The sequence below is a fragment of the Ovis canadensis genome, chromosome 2 (assembly GCF_042477335.2).
Source record: "Ovis canadensis isolate MfBH-ARS-UI-01 breed Bighorn chromosome 2, ARS-UI_OviCan_v2, whole genome shotgun sequence".
Lineage (NCBI taxonomy): Eukaryota > Metazoa > Chordata > Mammalia > Artiodactyla > Bovidae > Ovis > Ovis canadensis.
The window spans coordinates 124,076,485-124,103,392 of NC_091246.1; the positions used below are offsets into that span (position 1 = coordinate 124,076,485).

Consider the following 26,908-nt stretch of genomic DNA (forward strand, 5'->3'; position numbering starts at 1 on the left):
CAGTCGTGTTCTACTCTTTGTGACCCCGTGAATCGCAGCACACCAGGCCTCCCTGTCCATCACCAACTCCTGGAGTTCACCCAAACTCATGTTCATTGAGTTGGCGATGCCATCCAGCCATCTCATCCTCTGTCGTCCCCTTCTCCTGCCTTCAATTTTTCCTAGCATCAGGGTCTTTTCAAATGAGTCAGCTCTTCGTATCAAGTGGCCAAAGTATTGAAGTTTCAGCTTCAACATCAGTCCTTCCAATGAACGCCCAGTCCATCTCCTTTTTGGACCGGTTGGATCTCCTTGCAGTCCAAGGGACTCTCAGAGTCTTCTCCAAGAGACTGTTTTACATGCTCTTTGTACTGAAATGTGAGAAGTCAGTTTATGTAAGCAACGAAATTGCCAATTTGTTATTGTTATAAACAAAAAGGAAAATGAAAGATGAATTGATTTTTATTTTTTTATTTTTACTATTTTTTTTAATAAGTAAGGGGGTTGCTGAAGATTGACAGCAGAAGGGGACGACAGAGGATGAGATGGTTGGATGGTATCACCAACTGGATGGATAGGCGTTTGAGCAAGCTCCAAGAGTTGGTGATGGACGGGGAAGCCTGGCGCGCTGCAGTCCATGGGTCACAAAGAGTCGGACACGACGGAGCGACTGAACTGAACTGAAGAGCCTTAGCCTTCCTGGGATGTCACGCAAGGAACTCTGAAAACTGAGCCCTAAAACCCCGCAGTCGGGGGTCAGGGCAGGTTTCTGCACAATTCACAGACCATCCGGTCGGGCCCGCACCCTCCAGGGTTAGAGCGAGCCCAAGAGCCTCCAGCGTGCGGCGGGGCGGAGCCCGGGGGCGGGGCGGGGCGGAGCCCGGGGTCGGGGGCGGGGGCGGGGCGGAGCCCGGGGTCGGGGGCGGGGCGGCGGCCGCACCCTTCCTCCGCCGGGGGAGGCGGGACCTCCGCGCTTCCCGCGCGCAGGCCGCCCCGCGCCATTTCCGCTCCTCTCGGCCGCGGAACCCCTCCTCCCGGGGCCGCGCGCCGCTGACCCTCGAGCGGCATGAGGCTGCCCCGCACGACGTGCTGGCTGCTGCTCTGGCTGCCGCCTCTGGCCGCGCAGCCCGCGGGCGCCGAGCGCGGGGAGGAGGAGGCGGCGGCCGTCTCAGGTAACCGCGGGCACGGGCCGCGGGCGCGCGCGCCCCCTCGCTCTCCGGCCTCCCGTCGCCCGTCCCCGTCCTCGTCCCCGCCCCCGCCCACGCCCCGGCCCGGCGGGGACCCAGGCTCTCCCCGCCCCGGCGGCGCGGAGCCGGGCGCTCGGCGCCTCCCTGCCGGGTTTAAGGCTCCCTCCGCGAGCGCGGCCTCCCTGGACTCTGCCGGGGACTGGATTTTAGGATTAGAAGCAGCTGCAAAGTTCATTCTGGCCCAGTCCCCACGTTTTACAGAAAAAACCAAAGCCCAGAGAAGTTTTGATTTGTCCAAGGACATGAGGACAAGTCATTGTTACAAGTGATCCTTGTCTCCAGACGTTCAGCACAGGACATTTGTATATATCAATTTAGGTCGAAAAATCTTTCCCTATCTAGCTGCAACTTTGGACTCGGGGATGGTAAACGCTTAGCTTTAGAAGTATACTGAAATTCTGCTACCCTGACTCGTTCTGTGGCCTCGAGTCGGTCAAACCACTACTGGTCACGTGTAAAACACGGGTAATAATACTTCACAGGACTGTTGTGATGTGTAACGTGTGCACAGTGCCCGGTCCAGAGGAAACAGGAAGCTGCTGCTGGTGCTATGGGCTGTCTGTGGCGCGCTCTCAGGAGCCTGACTCCGGGCAGGGCAAGAGTTCTAACTTCAGTTCTGCTACGAGCTTAACATTTCTATTTCATTAACTTTCCCCATTAAACCCTTTAAAAGATTTCCTGGACTCACTGTCCACTAACTTCCCTTCATCTTTTTGCCCACCTTCGGTTGCAAGGGAAGCGACCAGCTGTGGGCTTATAGGTGGGGAAAGCTGCCCCCTTCTGGTAAATCCGGATTGTCTGTGAATGAAGGCTGGAGCTGCCAACTCCTGGTAATCTCACAGTGAGGTACTTGGGGAGGCTATTCTAGATCAGTTTTCATTGAATAGAAGTTTGTCGAGTGTTCACTTTGTACTGGGCGGTGTTAAAAGTGCTTTGATTGCATTATCTTATTTAATACCCATAGTAGCCCTATAGGGTAGAAACCATTTATATACGTATTTTACAGAAGAGGGCTTGGTAGTAAGAGAGGTAACCAGTATATACTGATGAAAAAAATAAAGCACAGATCTGTCTAAGAAAGAGTTTCGGAGCATGGCAGCAGCCAGAACATTACAAGTAGCCTGGACCAGCATCCAGAACTTTGATTTCTTCTTCCGTCGTTACATTCAGCCACTCGTAGAATTAGCTTGGTCCAGGCAGATAATCTTTAAGGGCCATAGTTTTCTCATCAGTAAAACAAAAATCTGTTGCTGAAGGTTCTCCAGTATTTCCCTTACCTTTTTCTCTTTTTAAGGGAATTTTTTTTTTTTGGCTTTGCTGGGTCTTTGTTACTGCTCAGGCTTTTCTCTAGTTGTGATGAGCGGATGCTACTCTCCGTTGAGGTGTGCAGGCTTCTCATTGTGAAGGCTTTTTTTGTTGTGGAGCGCGGGTTCTAGGATGCGTGGGCTTCTGTGGCTCCTGGGCTCTAGAATGTGGGCTCCGCGGCTGTGGCACACAGGCTTAGTTACTCCGAGGCATGTGGAACCTTCCTGGACCAGGGGTTGAACCCACATCTCCTCATTGACAGGCAGACTCTCATACACTGTGTGCGCTACCTTTTCTTTACTTTTATCTGCCTCAATGAGCCTGTTGTTTTCCAGGTTTCAGCTGGTACTTCGTTTTCAAAATAGGGCCCAGCTGTAATGTGAGATGATACTTCCTGCTCTAGAAATCTGTCTTCAATAACACACACACACACCCACCCCCCACCCTCACCCCTCCACCCCCACACACACCCACCCACACACACCCACACCCCCTTCCATAGAATGGAGAACATCCAGACTGAGGCCAGAACAGCTTTTCTGGCTCCCCATGTGGAGGAAAGTCAGCGGCAATTGATACAGGAGGGGCAGATTGTTGTCTGGCTGAGAGGAAGAGAACCTTCAAACCAAAAGTCACCAGGAGTTTGGAACTAGCAGGCAAGGTCCTTAGGTGCAGTTCAGGGCGCTGCAGTGAATTCCCAGGATTGAACCATAGTGATAGGCCATTTGAAACCACAGCTTTCAAATTCATCCACGGGGAAGAAGATCAATACTCGAAGTTAAAATCAGACCGGAGTGTGCATTCGCATGTGACAGTTTGTTTCATTCTCTACACACCTTCTTGGAGAAATGAAGATCAAGATTCATATTCAAGCCAGGTTAGAAAAACAACAAGTACGGTTAACAGAGAAGTTCCTTTGTAACTTTGATACTACCTGCTAATTACTTTGAATTTGAACTTGCGAATATAATACCCCCCAAAATCCTTCTGCCCTGCGAACTCTCAGGAGTTCAAATTTATTGCTTTTTAACTCTTCTCCCTCCCTTTCCTTATCCCAAAAGAAAATCAGTCATATAGGCCAGATGGGGAAGGTGGCAGCCTGGTTTAATAAGTGATTTTATTATTCTATTATAATTTCATCTGAAGATATTTTTTCCCATAAGGGCATATAAGGTTAAATTTTCAGAAGGAACATTGCTGAAATATTTTTACGTTGGAGATTGTTTAAAATCTGCAAACACCTGAAGAGTGTTTGTGCTTTTTATTTTTAGCATATTCTATAAGTAGGTTTAAGTACTATCTGCCCTTTTTTGAAGATTTGACTGAATATTTTTACCTTAAAAGGTAAGTTTAGTTTCTGACTAAACTCTTTAATTATATCCTTATACTTTTAGGAAAACTAATCAATGACAAAAGAGTACAGAAGAGTAATTTTAAATTTATCGGTTGAAGCAAGTGATGTGAAGCGGTCTCTTTTATATATGATATGTAGTCCTAACATTAGATTAAGTATTTTCAAATTGAGTGGTATTTTAAATGAACTAAGGAAGCGCAGTGGTAACGGGAACTCTGACTCACATCCTTTGGTAAAGAACTGAGCTTCGTCATAGCAGTTTGGGCACACTGGCCAAAAGCCCACTGTTCTCTGGGAGTCGGGGTTATTGAAAGGTTCAGGAGAGCCTGCTGAGGACTGCAGGTGGTTAAGAAGGGCTGTGCTCGGTGGTGGCCTAGCTGGGTCGTCATAGTAAGGCTGGCACTTGGGGTCGGTCCTGCAGATGCTCCCAGGTGCTTGGGAGCTGAGGCAGAGCTGGGCCGGCCCACACTTGTAGACCATTCTCCTGACCTGAATCAGGCTTGAGGCAGTGAGTACCCAGGTTCCGGGGCTGGGGTGGGGCACCCCCTGGGAAGGAGATGTGTTTCAGCTCCGGGGGCAGCAGCAGCTCTTTCTGGGCAGGTGTTGCTCTCTTCTGACCCAGTGAATGATTGCTGGGCATTCGTATGAATCCCTAGAAGTTCCCTTTTGTTTCCTGGGTTGCCTTGTAAGGGGATGTTGCTGTTATTGTGATATATTTCCTTTTGCCCGATCTGCCGCCAGGAAGTTCCAATGTTACCTGAATGAATGGGCAGAGACCGAGGCTGCATGAATAAGTGACACCTGCAGGCGTGCCCGCAGCCTCATAGCCTTCCGTGTCAGGGCTTGAACAGGTGACGAAGTTCAGCTAATCAGTCAAGCTGGCTACAGTTTTTGTTCCCCCCCGCTCCAGTGGAGGTCGCGGAAGTAGAAACTGCCTAATGGAATGTCTCTGGGAGAAGATAACTGAAAGGAGACGAGGCCTAGGAAAGACAGGACCTTTATAAATCATCTAAAATGAAAAGATCTGGTTCCCTCTAGGAAGACAGTAGGCCAGCTGTGTTAAGAACCTTGGCTGTCAAAGTTACTGTCTTACTCTGGTCCAGCTAGTCCATGACTTAAGACTCCTTGGAGTGAATTCCCTTGGAGCTCGGGTTGCGGCTTCTTGTGGCTTGAGTTTCTAGCTCCTTAGGTAGTTAGGAATTCTTGTGTGGGTTGACTGAGATGCAGTCCCCTCTGGAGACAGGTGGTAACAGTGAGAGAAGCCCGAGAACTTCACGAAATCATGGTGTTCATGAAATTGTGATGAGATGCGAGCGCCTCGTCTGTGATGTCTCCTGTTCCGTGTGAGTTCAGCGTCAGTCTCACCTCCAAAGCCAGACGTTGCTCTGGAGGATTCCAGGGGGCGTGCTGTTTGCAACATGCTCTTAGCAGTGGATCCGTAGGTGTCAAAAATCAGGGCAGCCTGCCTCTGTCTGTGCTTTCCTTAATCCAGGTGAAGGCCAGGTGACATCAGAGCGAGTTCTCGTCCTCCAGCTGGGAGGTCCCTTCCACAGAATGCACTGACGTACCGTGTCGAGCACGACGGCGGCAAGCGGATTCCCACCTCTTGTCTCCCGCTGCCCTCTGCCTGGTGAGGAGAGAGAAGATGGTTCCCAGCTCGAGGGGTGTTAAGGGTTCGCGCCCTCACCCTGTAGTTCAGGGCACAGGGATGCTGGGGTAGGGAAGGGGCAGTGGAGCCTGCAGGTTCTGTGGCGGGGGGATGGCCCTGGTGCAGGCTGGACAGGTGTCCAGCATCAGGTTGCTTCACGGGGAGCCTGGAGAGCACCCCCTCTTAGGGTGCCAGCACTGGCCAGGCTCCTGTGAAGACTGGCTGTTTCAGGGAAAGAGCAAATTGGCCAAGATGGTGTCGTCAGGCTCTCTTGTGCCACGTTTTGTAAATAGTGATGATGTGCCCGCTGAGATCACGTAAAGTGCTGCACGTCACAAGCTACCCGCTTGGCCATGGGCTGCTTTTGTTCTGTAAGCACATATAAGCTCCACCTGGAAGTGACCTTGTGGCTGCGTTGGCTGCGTTCTGTCTGTGTCCGCTGGGTCAGCCACGAGAGGAGAGAAGACAGTGTGTCTGCAGTTCCCGTGGCTCCTCGAGTTTTCTTCCAGCTTCCCTGCTCGTGTCTTGCCTGCCGTGGGCTCAGCAAACAGCGCGCACAGTGAGATACAGCGAGACAGCCTTGCCTTCACTAGGTCAACGCTGCGTGTCCAAATCCAGGCAAGAGTACTGGAGTGGGTGCCATTGCCTTCTCCGAAGTAACCCACCAGTCCGCTGCAATTAGAGCACACGCGTAAAGACGAGTACTTAAAGGTGGGGATACAGTAATGAACATGCCGTGGCCCGAGCTTCATGAAGGGAGAGTGTCAGCTAAAAGCTATGTATCTAATATGAAGAGGAGAAAGCAGAGTAGGAAGGGAGGGGTTGGAGTGTGCCGTTTTAGACAGCGGGGTCAGAGAAGGCCTTGCTGAGAAGGGGACGTTTAAGCACACAACTGCTATCTATTGGAAGGAGAAGCTCTGCCAAGATCTGGGGAAAGCAGTTGCAAGCAGAGGAAACCACATGCAGGAAAGCTTGAGGCGGGGGCAGCTCAGCGTCCTGAGGACAGGTTGACCGATAAGGCCGGAGGAAAGGCTAGAGGTGCCTGGGTCCCAGGAAAGGAGAGCAGCTTTTGCTTTGAGAAGTCGTTGGGGGAGGGGGTGGTTGAGCAGGTAAACGATGTGCTCTGATTGACGTTCCTAAAAGGTCCGTGTGCTGGTAAGAGGATAGGTTGTGGGGGGCGGGAATTGAGGCGGTTCTGGGAGCCGATGAGCTCGCAGTCCTTTACGTTCATCCAAGTGCATGAAGCCACCGTCTGGACGACAGGAACATTTGCTCCTAAAGTCAAGCTATTGCACTGTACCCAGATTGCATCATCTTGCTCTTAGCTGAAGAGTTACAAATATCAAATGATTTAGTAGACAGTCTTAGGACCAAAATGAAGAAAAGCCTTGGTGGAAGGTAACGTTTGCTTGTGAAGCCCAGGCTCCACAGCACATCTCCTCTGCCCTCTAACAAGCCCACTAGCCGTCAGTTCCCATACCTGTGTGAAGTAGTGGAACTCTCTGAGAGGAAGGACCCTGCAAGGACCACAGGAAGAGCCCCTGCAGGGGGCACGCGTGGTTTGAGGAGCAACTCTGAGGAAGGAGCAGGCTGGGGTTCGCGTTCTCTTGGGGGTCTGGGCTGCTGGGGTCTGCAGCCCACTCGTCACCTGCCTCTCCCCCGCCTCCACGTGTGCTCCCTTGCAGTGACAGGCAGGGATCCCCTCTTTTATTGGAGACTCCCAGCAGCAAGATCTCCGCTCTGGCTGACCGATTCCACGCGGTTCCTCGCCAGTCATTAACGGTCCCCCCGTCCTTCCCCAGCTTTGGTGTAGCAGGCGGTTCTGGCTTCATTTCAGATCTTCCTGGAGAAACAGCTGATCACACTCTCCTTAGAGGAGTCAGGGGTTGGCCTGTAGTTTCTGTGTGCCCTGTTGATGTTCCATATTTAACAGATGTAGTGGTGGTACCCTGTCCTGGCCCAAGGACTGGCTCTGGACTTTCATCTCCCTTTATTTGAATTCAGTAGCAGCAGCTGCAGAGTAAAATGAACCCCATTACTTTATAGTTTGGTTGTGGCATTTACTACAGTCGTTTGCCATCTGTAACGCAGCACTCATCTTCTGTGTTACTGTGTTATGCTGTATTATGTTACATACTATATATTGCATGTTCCCTGGAACACACACACATGTATGTCTTGCATCTGTTTTGAGCCAGACTTCTCCTGTGCTCCAGACCTGTCATCTTTACCTAGTCCCATCAACGAAGACTCAGTACCTCTAGAGCTGAGCTCATTCCCTTTTCACTGGACAAACTTGCTTCTTCTCTGGTATTCCATATGTGGATAAAGGGCCTCACCGTCTCCCCGCTCACCAGAACCATCAGGTTGCCTCTGAATCTCTGTCTGTCGATTCCACTTCCTAGGTGTTCTTTGATCTGCTCTTTCTCCCTCCTGCTTGGCTCATTTCTTACTCAGATTGCTTCGGGAGCCCTCACAGCTCCGCTTGCCGTGCTCTTCCCCTCTGACATTGCACATGGCTTCCAGAATGCTCTTTCCAAGACGCGCCTGTGTTTTCTATTCCACAGGTCCGTTCCCTGCCCTCCTCTCTCCTGCGCAGTGCCAGGGAGCTGGCCTCTGCGGGCTTCTCCGCCCTCTGGCTTCCCACTGGGTCTGGCCGATGAGAGACTGGTCGGGGGTGGGGGCGGGGGCGGGAGAGGGCTGCCCCTGGAGTCCTGGCAGTGTCTGTGTCCCTTGGATTGCTGTCCTCTCAGCTCTGGCATTGCCAGTGACAGCGGGCCCTCTTTGGCATCTCAGGCCTAGGCAGGTTGAAGGCTTTCTGCTGTTGTCGGTGCCTGGGAACGCCTGGCCACGTCTTCACTGAACTCTTCTCAGTTAAACCGTCTGGCATGTCACAGCTTCCTGCTGAAACTTTGTTTGCCTGAAATCCCCCGGTGCTCTGCTTTCAGCCAGAAGTCCGTGTTACTCACTGCAGTGATAACTGCTGCGTAGCTCTCTAGCTGCAGGCGTTAAAATGCCCTCGTGTGTTCCCTGCATTCCATCCTCGGGAATGGCTGGACCACTTCCATCGTTTCCGTCATCTCCGTGGATCTCTGCGCACTTGTCACCCCCACCCGCTGACTTCTAGGTCACTGCCTCCAACTGTGAGCAGTGGTCCACTCACGTTTCCCCCTCTCCAGGAAGCCTCTCAGTCAGTCCTCGCCCTCTCCTTCAAGGCTGAAGATGTGCCTGTTCTCCTTGCTCTTAGCGTCCTTCCATCTGTCATGTGACTCTTCATATTAGACTGTGATGTTTTTGTCTCCTGCTAGGCTGGAAAGACTGAAGGACTATAATTACTGCCTGGAAGAATTTAATGTTCATAAAGTATAAAACCAGCCATCATTAACCCTGTGAATAAAAAAGAAAGAAGATTTGGGGCAATTATGTATTTAGGAAATATATTCTCTTTTCCATCTCTCAGTTTCTAGGTGTAAAGCTTTGAAGGAGATGGATTTAATTGAAGCTTCTCTGTCAGACTGTTACTGCTACAATCAAAATTCCCAAGTGGAATGGAAGTATATATGGTCAACTGTGCAGGTAAGAGCTTACTTTCAAATTATGTCTTAGGAACAGAGACTTTAAAGGTGCTATTTCAAGAGTAGAAGTAGACATAGAGCTCTTATATGACATAGAGCTGTTGCCAGTAGGAAAGTTGCCTGGAGAATCACACGGTAGTTCAAGCAGAGGGCTCTGGTAGAAGCATAAACTCTCTATACTCTGCATCAGCCCTTCTTCATCCACTCCAGGTAAATATACTGTACGATGCAGCATGCTTGCTGTTTAGACATGGCTCAGGACAGCATCCTCTCACATACTTTCAAAATAATTGCTGCCTCAAACCTTTCTGTGTATATTATAAAAATTCTGAAGTTACCTATGATCTCACATAAGGTCAAGATAGTCATCCTGGAGTGCGAAGTCAAGCGGGCCTCAGAAAGCATCACTATGAACACAGCTAGTGCAGGTGATGGAAGTCCAGTGAAGCTGTTTCAAATTCTAAAAGATGATGCTGTGAAAGTGCTGCACTCAATATGTCAGCGAATTTGGAAAATTCAGCAGTGGCCACAGGAATGGAAAAGGTCAGTTTTCATTCTAATCCCAAAGAAAGGCAATGCCAAAGAATGCTCAGACTACCACACAGTTGCACTCATCTCACACGCTAGAAGAGTAATGCTCAAAATTCTCCAAGCCAGGCTTCAATAGTGTGTGAACCGTGAATTTCCAGATGTACAAGCTGGATTTAGAAAAGGCAGACGAACCAGAGATCAAATTGCCAACATCCACTGGATCATCAAAAAAGCAAGAGAGTTCCAGAAAAACATCTATTTCTGCTTTATTGACTGTGCCAAAGCCTTTGACTGTGTGGATCACAACAAACTGTGGAAGATTCTTAAAGAGCTGGGAATACCAGACCACCTGACCTGCCTCTTGACAACTCTGTATGCAGGTCAGGAAGCAACAGTTAGAACTGGACATGGAACAACAGACTGATTCCAAATAGGAAAAGGAGTTTGTCAAGGCTGTATATTGTCTCCCTGCTTGTTTAACTTATATGCAGAGTACATCATGAGAAACGCTGGGCTGGAAGAAACACAAGCTAGAATCAAGATTGCCGGGAGAAATATCAATAACCTCAGATATGCAGATGACACCACCCTTATGGCAGAAAGTGAAGAGGAACTAAAAAGCCTCTTAGTGAAAGTGAAAGAGGAGAGTGAAAAAGTTGGCTTAAAGCTCAACATTCAGAAAATGAAGAGCATGACATCCGGTCCCATCACTTCATTGCAAATAGATGGGGAAACAGTGGCTGACTTTATTTTTTGGGGCTCCAAAATTGCTGCAGATGGTGACTGCAGCCATGAAATGAAAAGACGCTTACTCCTTGGAAGAAAAGTTATGACCAACCTAGACAGCATATTCAAAAGCAGAGACATTACTTTGCCAACAATGGTCTGTCTAGTCAAAGCTATGGTTTTTCCAGTAGTCGTGTATGGATGTGAGAGTTGGACTATAAAGAAAGCTGAGCACCGAAGAATTGATGCTTTTGAACTGTGGTGTTGGAGTAGACTCGTGAGAGTTCCTTGGACTGCAAGGATATCCAGCCAATCCATCCTAAAGGAAATCAGTCCTGAATGTTCATTGGAAGGACTGATGCTGAAGCTGAAACTCCATTACCTTGGCCACCTGATGTGAAGAGCTGACTCATTTGAAAAGAACCTGATGCTGGGAAAGATTGAGGGAAGGAAGAGAAGGGGACAACAGAGGATGAGGTGGTTGAATGGCATCACCGACTCAATGAACATGAGTTTGAGTAAAGTCTGGGAGTTGGTGATGGACAGGGAGGCCTGGTGTGCTGCAGTCCATGGGTCGCAGAGTCGGATGCGACTGAACTGAAGTGCCAGGAATTATTCTAAGCTCTCAGGGTCCATGAGTGAACAGAATGGATCTCTGCTCCTGTGATGTTAACACTCTTGGGAATGGGGCGGTAGCTGGGGCAGTAGGGCAGGGCTAGCCATATGTGTAAAAGAAGGGAGAATTATAAAACTGGTAAGTGCTGTGAAGAAAAGAAGATGTGGGGGAAGATAAGAAGAACGACAGAAGCAGGGGCCAGTTGCAGTACTGAAAAGAATGCTTGGGGGAGTTCTCACCGGAAAGGTGAAATTTGAGTACAGCTTCAGTGATGTGAGTCACCCAGCAGGAAATCTGAGGAAAGCGTGTTCTCAGCTGGGGCAGAGCTGGGACGGCATCTTCGTCAGTGGGCACGTGATGCTGCTTTGTACCGTTCCTGATAATGTATACCACTTTGGTCCCTGGTGGCTTAGAGGGTAAAGCATCTGCCTGCAATGCAGGAGACCCGGTTCGATCCATGGGTTGGGAAGATCCCCTGGAGAAGGAAATGGCAACCCACTCCAGTACTCTTGCCTGGAAAATTCCATGGATGGAGGAGCCTGGTAGGCTACAGTCCATGGGACCGCAAAGAGTTGGACACGACTGAGGGACTTCACTTTCGCTTTCACTTTTGGTCACTTACTTAAGGTGGTGTTTATCAGTTTGCGGTTTTGCTACTACATAATGACTGTTTTCACCTCTGTGATGAATGAATATTTTGAGGGGATAATTTGAGACTAGGTATATATTCTGTTGCTCATCAAACTTTCACCTTCTAGTTTTATTATCCATTGATGATGCTTGCCTAAATCAGTTACCATCACAGTGTTTATCAAATGGTGATTGGCGTTCTTCTGTAAGGAAGAATTTACCTCTCCGGTTTTATTTAGATCCGTATAGTCTCGTGGATGGCCAGTTCATTCGCTGGACTACAGTTCTTTACTTGTGTTGCTTATTTTCATATTCATATTGTCCTGGATTTGGCCAGTAAGAGCCCCTTCAGACCAGCTCCTGTGACTTTTACCTTGTGTTTATCATTATTCGAGCATTCTTTACCTTCTGGCAAATAAGATGTTCCCAGGCTTACCCTGTGATTTCTTAGACCCAGCTCTGGAGTCATGCATTTTCTCAGGAGCCTTAAGTGTTCATTACTACTGGGTATCATTGTCAAATGTGTGTGTACACACATACGCATCCCTACTCCCGTACACATAACTGTTCTTTCCTTCCTTCCTTCCTTCCTTCCTTCCTTCCTGTCTGTCAAAAACCATGCATTCTTCTCTCTCCAGTACCACTGGATTCTAGAGTCTTCGTCCTTTCCATCTCTGTAACTCTCTTCTCGGATTGTGCGAAACCTGGTTCCCATTATCCTCAATATATTGATTCATTTTCCTATTCCTAGAGTAATTTCAGAGTTGCTAAGCCATACAGTTGTGAAAAGCAAACTTAGTAACCAGAACTCAGCATTTGTTTACAATGTTTCATCCTCATAGTTTGCACCATCTAAATACTAATGGGGTTACAAATCTAAATACTGTGCTCAAAAGTTACTTGGGTTCATGCATTCCCACCCATCTCCCGCAAATCTGGTTATATTATTCATTTGGAATACGTTTGTTCCTATTTGTTACCATTTCAGAATTTTTCCTCATCCTAGTTGATTTTATTGTCATTTTTTTTAGTGTGTACAGTATTAAAAGGGTACAATATTAAAGGCCCGAAAGTCAAAACTACACAAAGATGTTCTCAGAGAAGTGTCCCTCCATCTCATCCCTCTAACCCTTTCCCACTCGATACATGCAGGGAATCAGTTTTGTTATCTTTCCTGTGTTTCTTTTTGCAAAAGCAGCAGTGAGACATATTTATAGATCATGCTTAAAGCCACGAGGCTAAGCAGTGAATTTAGATAGAGAAAAGGAAAGGACCAGCGACAGGCTGGGTCAGTTGCTATCAAGAGATCGGGGTGGGTAGAGGGGGTGCGGGGTGCAGCAGAGGAGAGAGAGAAGGAAGAGCAGGTTGAGGAGGTACCCTGGGAGCGCCAGGAAGTGCGGCAGGGAGGAGGTGGAGAGGGCCCAGCCCTGCCGGTCTCTGTTGATGGGTCAGACAGGATGACAGGGAGTGCGTTGACCATTCGGTTTAGCAACATGGAGGTCGCTGGTGACCTTGTCAGGGGCAGCCTGTTGGGAACGAAAGCCTGACTGAAGCGGCTAAAGACAGAAAGAGGGGAGAGGAACTGGAGAATGCAGAAAAATTTTATTTCAGTGGGAAGCGAGGGAAAGGGGTGATAGCTGGAGGGTAAAAGGAAGTCAGTAGAAGGTTTTCACGTTCAGTTCAGTCCAGTCGCTCAGTCGTGTCCGACTCTTTGCAACCCCATGAATCGCAGCATGCCAGGCCTCCCTGTCCAGCACCAAATCCCGGAGTTCACTCAGACTCACGTCCATCGAGTCCGTGTTGCCATCCAGCCATCTCATCCTCTGTCATCCCCTTCTTCTCCTGCCCCCAAACCCTCCCAGCATCAGAGTCTTTTCCAATGAGTCAACTCTTCGCATGAGGTGGCCAAAGTGCTGGAGCTTCAGCTTTAGCATCATTCCTTCCAAAGAAATCCCAGGGCTGATCTCCTTCAGAATGGACTGGTTGGATCTCCTTGAGAAAAATACTGGCATGTCTGTAAGCTGATGGGAAGGGTCTAGTAGAGTGGGAAGAGGTTCTGGTGGGATGTCCTTGAGCAGCCGAGTGGGTCGGATCCAGGGCACAGGTTGGGAGCTTATCTTTAGAATGGAGTATGTCAGTCTCCTTGTGGTGGAAATTTCCTCTGAAATGTACAAGCCGGAAGCAGAGCGTGTCCCTGCAGGTGCTGACAGGTGGGGAGATTTGGGCATAGGAGCCCGTCCGGGTTCTTTTCGATCTCTTCCATTCTCTGTGAAGTTGGAAGGATCCTCAGCCAAGGATAAGGAGGGGAGGAGTTATTGGGGTATTGAGGACGGAGAGCTGTGAGGTCGGGGTTGGGGAGAGGGAAGAGTGACCGGACAGGAGTGTGTGGTGTGCCGGCAGGCAGCCCTCTGGTCCCACTTCAGGTTCCCGGACACGGGTTTGAAGAGAGAGCGCCGCTGGTTTCCCAGCACAGCGGTGCAGATGCAGAAGTGGGAGAGGGTGACTTTTGCGAGTGAGTGTGAGCACGAGGGGCACAGACGAGGATGCATGTGAGGGGATGTTTCACGACTGACCACGGAACTCAGCAGGAAAAGGAGGGGCTGAGGCCATCCAGGGTGCAGAGGAGGGGAGAGAGGCGTGATCAGTGCTGGGGTCCATGCTTGCTGGCAGCTGGGAGTCAGCAGGGCACGCTGGAAAGATAGGTGGCGGTTGTCTAGTGGGAGGCATTTCATGCAGCCTGTATTTGGGGCTGCAGTTTGGGACTGACAGTATTTAGCCCGTGGCCGCGAGAGTGATTACCTGAGGTGTGTGGAGGACAGGAGCTGTAAGAGGAGAGTCGTTCGGGGAACCAAGAGGCCAGGATATTGGAAGGACAGGATGTGTGTATTGTGTAAACTTAATCCCAGAGATGTATAGCAGGAAGTAGTATTTGGAGAGCAACGGTGAGCAGGAGCTGAAGCCCCCAGAGGTTTGGGGTGTAGGTAGACAGATCGTGGGTGACACCACCTGGTGCCGGAGATTCAGGGCTGGCGCTTGCACTCCCCTTTTCAGGCTCGCCCTCTCCTTGGACAAAGAAGGGAGGGATAAAGGCAGCAGCAGAGTGTTGTTTAATGGTCCCTGGGCTGTTGGCCTCTGCTCGGCATTCTAGGTGGCGCTTTGCTGCGGGAGTTGAGTAGGACCTGGGGTTGGGTCCCTCCTCAGAGGACGTGGAGACAGAAGCCTGAATCGCATGTGCTCAGCTGGCCCGGAAGATAGAAGTGTTTTTTCTCAGTCACAGCGGGAACGGTGGAGAGAGAGATCCTCTTCTCATGAGGTTTATAACCCAGTAGTTGCTGCCCATTATTTTCTCTCATCTGTTTCCATGCGGCCTTTGGTCACAGTAGCCCGCTGGAAGAGGGCGTTAAATCAACCACAACTCGGGAAGAAGCATCCACTCTCAGAAGTGTCTGTGCTCCCGTATGTGTTGGCTAAACCGGAAATCCAGGTCCATCCCTGGGATCAGAACGTGACCAAGTACACTGAATGTTCTTTACTCAGCCAGTTCTGGGCTCTCTTTATTCCTTTGCTCATAATTTTGAGAAGCTGATAAGAAGTTTTAACTTCTCTGTTTGAAAATTTGTTGATTCTCGTTTCATAGGTGAAAATTACCAGTCCAGGCCCGTTCAGTGTTGTATATATCACACAAAGGTATAATTGCCAGTATCCAGAAACCATCCTCTCCATCATCAGATGTATGATTCATAACTTTTGGACACCAGAGGAGTCTAATGATACAACCATAATCATCCATCCATACGGACAGACTGTCTGTTTCTCTGTGAAGCCAGCCAGGAAGATATTTATGTATACAATAAGTGTGAAACAAAACAGTAAGTCTGTTTTTATTATACGTGATTTTCTGGCTCAGCTTTTCTGGAGTGACATTTCAGTAAGTTGCCTGTCTTTCACTGACTGCACTGACGCAGAATCCTTGTTGTGTGTCTGTGTGTGTGTTTTTTTTTTTTTTTTTGCTCCAGTTGTGGATTTCAAGCTCGTCTTTGTGTTTGTGGTGGGCATCTTCCTCTTCTTTTACGCAGAGACCTTGAGTCAGTAAGTATTCGTTTTTACATTCTTAATTTTGTGAGTCTTAAAGGGTAGAACAGGAGGATTCCCTGGTGGTCCAGCGGTTAGGACTCTGGGCTTCCACTGCCAAGGGCCCGGGTTCAGTCCCTGGTCAAGGAACTGAGATGGCATAAGCCACAGGGCATAGCCAGGAAGGAAAAGAAGAAGAAGAGTAGGACACTTTCGACCTTGTGCTAAACGTTTCCATGCTAGTTGTGGTTCTTGCTTTAGGTTTTGCCAACAAGACGTCTCCAGATAGTTTTGAAAAGGTTTTTAAAACCAGTGAGAGTTACTTGTATAACGTGGTATGTTCCGGTTACACGGTGCTTTCACATGCATTATTTTGTATCAGTATACGTTATTTTAATTTATTTGTTTCTCTTAACAACTATGTGAGCTCTGGATTATTAGTCTCATTTTATGGATGAGAAAACCAACATCCATCATCACAAGGCTAGTCTTGCCAAGACTGAAATTCATACTCAGGTTTTCTGATGCCATGCCTTTCTCTCTTATATTTTTACCAGCTCCTAGATTTGTGATTCTGATACAAAAGGTTGAATTTAACATATTATCCTGATGCTTTGTTTCTTATAATTTTTTTTGAAAAATTTCTTTTCAGTAATATTTTACTTCTTAACTTGCTATTCTGAACATTGTTTATTTTTGAGCTTTTCGTTAGAGCTTAACAGTGTGTATTTAATGTCCTCCATGGTCTTAATAAACTATATGTTGCTTGCATAACCTGAAGAGTAAAGCTTGGATTCAGAGGAGCTGGGCTGCAAGCCTGAATCCTCCCAACTGGCAGATACTGACTTGAGGAAGGTATTTAACTTCTTTGGCCTGGGTTTCCTCCCACTTAAGACTGAGACATGGATAGATATTGTACATGGAGAAGGAAATGGCACCCCACTCCAGCATTCTTGCCTGGAAAACGCTGGCAGGCTACAGTCCATGGGATCGCAAAAGAGTTGAACATGTCTGAGCAATTGAGCATACACGTAGCTCCTGTACAGGGCTACTGTGGATGCATGTAAAGCTCTCAGGCAAGTGCCTGCCACATGATAGGTGCTCCAGTCGTTACTCTTGGACCAGATTCTGAACACAGAAGATAACCCAGACGTTCTGTTCTGAGTCAGTGGGAAGCTATTTACCATAAATTTCAAGTAGAGATTTCACTTTTTAAGAGTTAAGCTGCCATCTTAGTTTTTCCTCTTAGTATTCTTTATGGCTTCTGTCAAATTCAGCGTTTCTAATATTGAAAGTGTGACTTGGCATTTAAATGACTTTTTTCTTCTTGTCTTGACAGAAGCCCCGTTTTCTTTTACTCTTCGGGGACTGTGCTAGGTGTTCTAATGACATTAGTCTTTGTCCTGTTGCTGGTGAAGAAGTTCATTCCTAAGGTAGGTATATCAGGTACAGATGAATTAAAAAATGGAAATCATGATCTCATAAACATGAAAAATTGGTTAAAATTAATTCATGGTTATTATGACAGTTCCTAGTTTCTACCTTGTATAAACTGGCTTAAATTGTGTCTTTTCTTAGAGATTCTATTTTCATTTGTTACAGTGTATAGGTTTCAGTATTACATTTTGGCCATACTTTTTTTGAGACCCTTTTATTTTCTAGATAGTGCATTTTCTTATGAGGGATGGGGACTCATCCTATGCTGAATGAAAATTTCTTGTGGCATAGTTGAGGAATGTCATGATGCTGAACCATCAGGGCCTTGAATAACAGTGTTGCAACACCTGGGGGTTTCTTCATCATTATTAGTTCCCCCAAAACACCTTCCGTAAAAGAATGGCCTGCACTTAGCTGAGGATACATACGTATTTGTTCAGGATGCTAATGTTGGGTTTACTCTGATGAAAGCCTACAACACCAGCATTATTTTGAGATAAATTTATTCTTTAGAACAATGTTTCTCCAACTGTAATGCACATGCAAGTCACCTGGGGTCCTGTTGAAGTGCAGTCTCTGACTCAGGAGTCTGCTGTGGGCCTGAGAATCTCAACTGCCACCAGATTCCTAATGACATTGAAGCTGCTGGTGCGTGGGCCATACCTTTAGTGAGGCTTGAGAAGAGTGTCTTGTCTTGACTTCAGTGTAGTTTGATATACAGATTTCAAATACAGAGGGTTTTGTTTGTTTACTTCTACTTTTATGAGAGTGAATGAACCAAAAACCATGTGATTTATTTTCTTCCACACACAGTATAGCACCTTTTGGGCTCTAATGCTTGGTTGTTGGTTTGCTTCAGTGTATATTCTGGGGCAACTGATGGAAGAGCTGAAGAGACTGTGGTATGAAAGCAGAATGTGTGTATTAGGTAGGTAAAGATTTAAAAAATACAGTCTGTTATTGGTAAAGCTGAAAAGTACAGCCAGGGGCCTTCTCTTGACATACGCTCCAGCATTCAGATTTTCATTGTGAACTAAGGAGAAGAACTGTTAAAAATAATATTTTATACCCACAGTTGGTGGTTTCAGTTCATTAGATAGCATTTTAGACTATTTCTCTGACATTCTTCCTAGTTTTCTGCTCTGGTGATCAAAAGAACAAAACAGCACTTGCCCTTTTTGACTGCATATGCTTTGAAATTGCAGTTAAGCTCTGACCACCTCTAAATTGTAGTGAAAAAATTGCTCTAAAATGCGACTCTTTATTTCTTTTTCAGTGTATTTATTACGAAAGGTAAGAAATTGTAAATATAAATGACCAATGAAAACTTGACTTTTAGAAACAGAGAGACTTGTTCTTGTCATTTAAAAGAACAAAAATATCAACTTTTTAGAGTGTTTTAATTGGGAAATAACAGAGAATGGGAGAATCCATTTTCTCCTGACTTCTTAGTGCCAAATTTCTCATATAAGTACACCCACCCAAAGCAAAAGCAATCGATTTTTGTTTCACTTGAAGCTTTTATGTTTTTAGTCCATTTTTCTTTTTATAGTAAAGTATTTTCAAAGTAAATTACCGCTGCTATGGTGTGTTTCTTTAAATACTTGTCTTAATTTTTCTATAAGGCAAGAACATTTTCCTCTATAGTTCAGTTACTAAATCTTGAAAAATTAATAGTTACATAAGATTATCTGTTACCTAGGCCATGTTCAGATTTCCTAAACATCCTTGATGTTTGGTTTTATAAGGTAGGATATAGTCCAGAATCACATTTTGCTTTTATTGTGTCCCATAAGTCTCATTTAATCCATAACAGGTTTCTGGTTTGGGGTTTTTTTCCCCCATCTCAGTGATATGCTGAAGAGACAAAGTTAGTTGCCCTACAGCATGCTCCACTTTCTAGGTTTCTCTGATTATTCCTTTGTGGTATAATTTAACTTGTTTCTCTCCTGTATCTTATATAAGCTGGAAATTGGGTCTTGAGACTTGCTTAGATACGAATGAAATGCTCACTGAATACCTAAGAGGTGATGTGCTCTCGGCATTGGAGTACCACTTGTCCCTCTGTTCATAGCACGGAAGCTGAGCACCAGAATGCAAGGGTGATAGCTGATCCCTTCACTGTGAAATCACACTTTGATTTAGTGATTAGAAAATTAAAAATGGGTTTTGTGGCAGACTATGACGTACACTAAGGCTTATTCCTGACCAAAGCAGCTGTGATAACATCTGTCCTCTACAACTCTGGGCCAGAAAACAGGTATACTTATAATAATGTATTATTATACATCCTTAAGTACTGCAGAGGCCACCTAGCACTCACAGGGGAGGAATAGCTAGCCCTAAATGCATTTTTCAGCTTCACTGGGGAAAGAAAAATGCAGGTGTTCTGATATGTTCTTAGCTCTAAGTCGTGACTCTGCCAGGTTTTCCCCATAACTTTGCAAATTCGGCGTTACGTTACTGTGCACCTTTCTGCTCTTCCAGGCTATGTCCTGACAGTTGGCTGCGTCAGCTTTGCTGTTTGCTACAAGCACGGGCCCCTGGTGGAGGAGAGGGACACGGTGCTCCTGGCATGGCTGCTGCGGCTGCTGTCCCTGCTCCTGGTGTACATGGGGGTGTCCGCGCCCCAGTTCGCCTGCACGGCCGCCCTGCTCCTCGTCCTGGCGTCCGGGAGTCGGTGCTGTCTGCCGAGTGCGCTCGCCTGTGTCGGGAGGTGTGTGGCCTCTTTTCTTTCCTCCATCATAAGTTTGACGTTCTGAGCTCTGGCTTTATTTATTCTTTGGGGGAGTTTTTTGGACGCGTCTTATTTGGCATCACAATTCACTCCACTTGATCTGGAGATCTCAGACTTCCCTCTGAGAAGCAGGTGGTTAGAGAACGTGAGTGCCTGATCCAACCTCCTTCGCTAGCCGTCGCTAACCTTCTGGAGCCACCGATGACCAGGTAATGGCGGCTCACCCAGAACTCACTACAATCAGTGACAAATGACTTGGGCGTGGCATCACCCAACAGCTCTATTTTCACTCTGTATTTCCTTTCTTTTGGGCCCAAGGACTGCTTTGGGGCTACTTGTTGTGCTTACGAGATACGAGGGAACAGAATCGAATAACAGATTGTTGAAAGCTACAATTTATATAATCAGGGCTTTCTTTTTCTTAGGTTTTAAGATAAGGCTTAAATGTCCTTCCACCGTGGAGTCTGAGCACCTGTTTTGTGCCAGGTACGCAGGTTAAGGAGTGGCCCCTACCCTGGCAATGTGCTCGTTGAGACTCGGGCATATTGGTGCTAGAACAAGCGTTCAGATAGGCCTGCCCAGGGAGTATCCTTGCTCAGTCACTCAGCTGTGTCCAACTCTTTGCGATCCTGTGGACTGTAGCCTGCCAGGCTTCTCTGTCCATGGGGATTCTCCAGACAAGAATACTGGAGAGGGTTGCCACTTCTTCCTCCAGGGGATCTTCCCAACCCAGTAATTGAACCCAGGTCTCCTGTGACGCAGGCAGGTTCTTTACCACTGAGCCGTTGGGGAAACCCACCCAGAATGTGTAGCATGTTGAAAAAGTTCAGGAAAGTTCCTGGAAAAGAGACTCATGGGCTGAATCCTAATGAATCAAAACAGCCAGATGAATAAATGTAGGAAAGGCCTTCCTGAAAGGGAGAAAGCCCCGTTTGCTACCATTCCAGAGCAGGCGAGTGAGGTGGGTGTCCACCAGGATGTGGAGGCCTCGCAGGCAGTGCTGGAGAATCGAATCTGATCCTGTACGTGGTGGAGGCACTGTCCTTCCTGCATTTCAGGTAATGCACTCCGACTGCTGCCTGGACAGGAGTTAGAAACCAAATGCTTGGGGCCCCAGGAGGTACTGAGTGAAGGATTCTGAGCAGAGGAAAGGCAGTGTGAGGACTGTGCCAAGTTCTGCAACATGGCCCCAGAGAAACGGGGTTGGTTACCACTCAGCTGGAGCTGATGATTGCCATTTGGGAATATGGGCCTTGCCAGATCGCCTCGTTTTCTAGAAAAGCTGGGAACATGGATCGAATGTCAAGTCTTAGGATTTTTAAATGGTGGCAACTAACTAATAATGAAAATAAAAACACAGTCAACAAGCCAGAATCCAAGCAGAAGCCAGTCACTCATTGGGCGGTGAGATGGGGCCCGTCTGTCTTTGGGTGCAGAGGGTGGAGGTTAAGGGCAGGTTTGGGGGCGGGAGACCAGTCATCAGACGTCACAGTGGTCCAGGCAAGAGGTGAGCAGGGCCTGGAGCAGGGCATTGAGAGCAAGGCTAGAAGAGGGAGGGAGTGAATGTTCACGAGGTAAACTTGACTGTGAGGAGGAGATTCTGTGACAGCTGATAGTTTATGGATCTGCTGACTCCACGGGTGGTGACGTCACAGGGTTAAAGAGGCACCAGAGGCAGGGCAGGGCCTCTCTGCAGAGGATGCTGGCAAGGCTGCTGCCGGCTGCTTCTCTCTGCCCTGTCTCGGAGGCAGACGGTGGCTGGGGCTCTCAGAGATCCCTCTGCCAGGAGGGGACCGGCCACTGCACAGCCTTGAGGCCTCGCATCCCTTGTCTGGCTTGTGGCCTGAGGAGCCCAGGCGAATGCCTTCCACTTTCCTTGTCAACGTCCGCTACCCTGCCTGTTCTCTTACCTGCGCGGTGATGCTCTTACGCGTTTGCTGTGCGTTCTCTTAACACAGAACTAACAGTCGAAATGTACTGTAACTTCCTCAGCTTTTCATACTGCTGGTGAGTAATTATGTGAAGGATTAGGAAATAAAATAGGAACTCACAGGGTAAACAGTAAGCCAAAGAAATAATGCTTTGAATGTGTAGTACTTTCTAGTTTACAAAGAGCTGTTGGAATACATTTGGATAATATATGGTTAGATATTATTTTATCTCTGTTGAACCTTACTGTAGGCTGTTCACTGTGCTAAGCATTTGATACAAAGTAATATTTTTCATCTGTCCAGTGGCCTGAGGTAGACCATGTTGCTTTAACTTTTTTTTCCATGTGAGCAAAGTGAGGCTCAGAACTGTGAAGGAGCTGCCCAGCTCACACAGTGGGTAAACTTCACAGCTGAAACCGTGTCCCCATCTTGTGCTCCGAGCTCGGGCATTTTCCTCCATGGAGACCAGGCTAGGTGTTCAGAAAAGGAGGAAGAAATAATGTCAGTGGTTCCCTAATCCAGGTTATCAACCACCAGACGAACTGTAAAAGTTTAAAGATTTTCAGGCCCCACGCCTCAAGAAAACAAACAGGCGTTAAAACACCTCCTGGTGACTGTGTTGCTCATTTGTATTTGGGAATCTTTGGTTAAATTTTAAACCACCTAAAACATTTTTTTTAAACTCACTGATAAATACACGTGTTAAAACCTCTTCATTATTACCATTCTTTATGGGTTTCTTCTCTTTAGGACTGTTTTGGTTGGAAAAAAGTTCCAATCGTGAGCCCCCTCCATATGTAGCAAGAGAATAATGATTTTAATATTATGAATTACTGTGTGTACACGACCCTTGTACTCAGGGGAAGTGTGTTTGCTTCCTCTGAGGTTAGTCAGCTTCTGCACCACTAGATGGAGGCCACACCCCACAGATCTTCCCAGCTTCTCTGTTTAGACTCAGTGGCAAGTGATTCTGCTGGGTCTCCATAAAAGGTCATCTCAAAGGTTTGCTGCTGGTATTGGTGCCCAAGAAAATCAGCACGGCAGGCAAAAAGAAGCCAGGTTTTTAATTGCCTGATTTGAAATCACCGAGGAAGAAAAATACAATTATGTCTCTATCAGAAATTGATGCTCAGGACTTCTTGGTGATCCAGTTGTCTAAGGCTTTGCACTGCCAATGCAGGAGGCCCAGGCTCAGTCCCTGGTTGGGGAGCTAGATCCCATGTGCCACAGCTAAGTAAGACCCCATGGGCTGCCATGACGATGCCACAGCCAAAAAAAAAAAAGGATCCTCAGTGCCTTAGGAGATTATTTCAGCTGGTCCAGGAAGAGGGGGAATGTGCAGTTACAAATTACACGTTCTGTAAACCTCAATTGGGATAACAAGAGAAATAAGTAGAGTATGATATAGAGGGAAGTTAAGAATTATTACTTTCTAAGAAATGTATTTTTATAAATCTTAAGAGTTGAATTGAGCAACCAGATATGGCCAGCAATCTAGCAACCAAATGCTGCCTGTTTTAGGAAAATGAAGAAATGGTTCACATCAGAGAAGCTGGCGGTGAAGCTTCTTACTGAAGACCAGTACAGGGAGCAAGCTGATGCCGCCACAATCTGCGCCCTGGAGGAGCTCCGCCAGGCCTGCCGCAGCCCCGGCTTCCCATCCTGGCTGGCGGTCTCCAGGCTCCAGGAGCCGAAAAAGTGAGCCTTGCCCCACTGCCCACACCACAGCTGGGTTGGTGTTACCCCAGAAATAACACGACAGTTTGGATCAGGTGCTTAAGGCTAGAAACACAGCTTCCCGGGTAACATGACACGGAAGCTGTCGAGCTTCTTTTGCTTCAGTGTTCTGCATTGCACCTTAGAACTGCCAGGGTCGGAGAAAATGTTGATCTGATGTATTATGTAGGGAAGGCCATAAAGACCACTCATAGGCGAAGGGAGGCAGAATGGGATGCGTCCTCTGCTTCTCATGCTTTAGGGGGGAAACTCATTGATAAAGTTCACCAAGAAAGAAATCTCTGCCCCAGCCTCTGAAGCTTTATCCAAACAGCAGTGCCCTCAAATTAAAAATTGAAGGGGGAAAGACACTAAAGTAGTGAATCAATAATACATTGAATGAGAGAGAAAAGGAATTAGAAAACAGGAGTGGGCCTGTTTAGCAGCGCCTGGTGCTTCCAAGTCGGCCTGCTTCCTGGTCCTTCCCTGAGCGTCTGGAGGAGCACACAGCCTTCTTGTTTTCACACCCACTGTGCAAATGCCATCCTCTACTGATGCAAAGCCAGATTTAATTAAGGGGGATAAGCAGCCAGGGAACATGATATCTTCCAAACAAAGCTTTCTGTGATAACATTAACTTTATTTGAAATAAATACTAGGTTTGCGGACTTTGTTCTGGGAGGAAGCCACTTGTCGCCTGAAGAAGTGAGGCTCCATGAGGAACAATATGGCCTTGGGGGCGCCTTCTTGGAAGAGCAGCTCTTTAACCTGAGGACTCCTGACAGTCTGCCTGCACAGTGACTTCATCCTGGACAAGGAAGTGGGCATGCGCAGGGATGCAGAGCTGTTCCAAGGAGCAGTAGCCAAAGCATTCGCCACAGAGAAACATCAAACCATACTGGAAAGGAAATCTAAACTTTATTGAAGATAACTGATCCTTCTTGGTCAGTTCTGTGTATTGTCCTGTAGGTGGCCACTGAGATCGTGTGACGGTCATTATCGCTTTGCTTGAATGAAGACTCTCGTTAGGAACAAGGGAATCGTGTTGATCTTCAGAGGTCCAAGTAATGTGAATAAGTTCCTTGTCAACTCCAAGGCATTAAGGTGTCTCTTAAACCCCATAACCTGCAACAAAATAGTGCATTGCTCTTCCTGTGTGTTATCAATGTAAGGGCTGGAAGAGACCTGGGATATCTTGGACCAATGTTTTCCAAAGTGTAGTCCACAGGATGCTACCGTGTTAGCAGGTAAGGGATCCTGAGGTCAACCAAGATGGATACATGATTAGACAAACATACTGCAGGACTTATCAGAGCCTTTAGTAATGCTAATGCCTGTTGTGTGAACCTCCTGAAGAGGAGAAATGGTGTGTAGCAGTCTCTGACTTAATTTGAAAACAGAACCCTTCTTTATGACATTAATATTCCTTGAATGTTTAGAAAATGCTGATGGTGGAGGAATGGAGACTTGGAAAAGTTAAATAACTTATCCAGGACCACAGAGATTTTTAGAGGCAGCTCTGGGACTAGAATTCCAGCCCTGCTCTTTCCTATGATTCAGGTAGAAGAGACTTCTAGAAGCAAGCTGAGAGGCCGTCTCTCCACAGCCTTGGGTCTTACAATAGTGCTGACGTATTTTTTTACTTTTTAATAATACCCAAGTAACTGATAGCTTCAATAAAGAGAAACATTTCCTAAGGTTATATTTTAAAGTTTTGACAGGACTTTTATATACATATATTAAAGATCAGAAGTTAGAATTACTTTTCTAAATTTTTTTTGTGTTGAAATTGTTGAACTACTTTTTGTATTTCTTTGTATGTTGAAATTTAACCTAAAGTTTACTGGCCTATTTTTAAAAATTGTGTAATTATATATAACAATTTCCTATGAAACAGATTTGTGTTCTTCCTTATAGAGAACAAATCTTTTTCTTGATTCATCATATTAATTCTGGAGTGAAGTGAGGGACTGATTGTGAGCTTTGACCCTGAGGAACAGAGGCCAAAACATAGGTCTGAGGAAAGGTCTGGACGTGGCACGACGACCCAAGGGTTCAGATGATGTTGAGCTGACTCTCTTTAGGAACCAAATATGGACTCTCTTGCTGTGGGGGGCCACGAGGAGCAGCAGCATAAAGAACAAGACATCCCCGTCTCTCATCTGCGTTGAGTGAAGGGATCTGCCCTTCGCAGGTGGTTGGCATGGGTTCTGTGCCTCATGCCACCGTGGGCGTGTAGCTGGGGAGCACCAGGGAACCTTTGCTGTGTTCTGCTTCCACAGGCTGCCTCGTGAAAGCTCACTGTTGCTAGCAAATTGGACTGTTTGACACCAACATATGTGGGTGAGATGTAGTGTAGGTGGCCATGTTTGAATAATCATATCATTCTATATTATTTTTTAAAGGTTTTAAAACATATATCACAAAAATTGCTTTGTGAACTAATAATACTCAGGGCTGGATTACAAAGGAGTGTCCATCTGACATTTAGGACAGTATTTGAATTCATGACTTTTTTTTTTTTAATCTAGAAATGTAAGAAATTTTAGATTTTAAGAGGTTTGGAATATTTGATATCTCAACATGTGAAACAGTTAAGACCCCCAGAATAGCATCAAGCAAAGACAAAGGATCTTACATTTTTCTGTATGTGATTATTATTCCAGAGTTAAGAGAAGTACAGTGTTTAAATCACTTTTTTTTTTTTTTTGGTCCAACTGAGAGAAGGATCCTATGCAAAAATAACAGAATGGATGTAGAATTTTGAAGACACTTGCAGTGAGACATGTATTTTTAGCTGACCCTAAGAGCCAGATGCTTTCTGTATTTTTTTATTTCCTCTTTTACATATTTTTAATAACTGTTTTATTGAGATATAATTTATATACCATATAGTTCATGTATTTAGAGTGTACAGTTCATGATTCTTAATATCTTCAGAGTTGTAAAACCATTGCCATAATCAATTTTAGAACATTTCCGTCACTCTGAAAAAAACCACTGTGCCCGTCAGCAGCCACTCCCTGCTTGGCCCCCGTCTCCTTTCCCTGAGCCACAGCACCTAGAGGTCTGCTTTCCGCCTCTATACGTGCGTATTCTGAACGTTTCATATCAGTGCATGCATGCGCGCTCTGTAGCTTCAGTCAAAAGCCTCATCCAGTTTGTAGCCTTTGGTTTCTGGCATTTTTCATTTAGTATAATATTTTTTTAAACTTATTTTTTAATTGAAGGACAATTGCTTTACAGAATTTTGCTGTTTTCTGTCAAACCTCAACATAAATCAGCCATCAGTTCAGTTCAGTTCAGTCGCTCAGTCGTGTCCGACTCTTTGTGACCCATGGACTGCAGCACGCCAGGCCTCCCTGTCCATCACCAACTCCCGAAGTTCACTCAGACTCACATCCA

At 46.7% G+C, this 26,908-nt stretch overlaps 1 protein-coding gene across 2 annotated transcripts; it reads left to right on the top strand.

Annotated features, from left to right (window-relative positions):
- The first annotated feature begins 922 nt into the window (after positions 1 to 922).
- On the top strand, positions 923 to 25,397 carry NEMP2 (nuclear envelope integral membrane protein 2). Of its 2 annotated transcripts, XM_069576976.1 has the most exons (10): positions 927 to 1,151; positions 5,378 to 5,515; positions 8,994 to 9,109; positions 15,249 to 15,480; positions 15,628 to 15,700; positions 17,022 to 17,115; positions 17,933 to 18,047; positions 19,607 to 19,835; positions 23,309 to 23,485; positions 24,163 to 25,397. In XM_069576976.1, exons 3-10 carry the CDS (start codon positions 9,020 to 9,022, stop codon positions 24,302 to 24,304), a joined length of 1,152 nt encoding a protein of 383 aa, XP_069433077.1. In that variant the 5' UTR covers positions 927 to 1,151; positions 5,378 to 5,515; positions 8,994 to 9,019; the 3' UTR covers positions 24,305 to 25,397. The 2 variants fall into 2 exon arrangements, with proteins under 2 accessions (XP_069433076.1, XP_069433077.1); XM_069576975.1 differs by lacking the exon at positions 5,378 to 5,515 and having other exon boundaries at positions 923 to 1,151.
- The last annotated feature ends 1,511 nt before the right edge of the window (positions 25,398 to 26,908 follow it).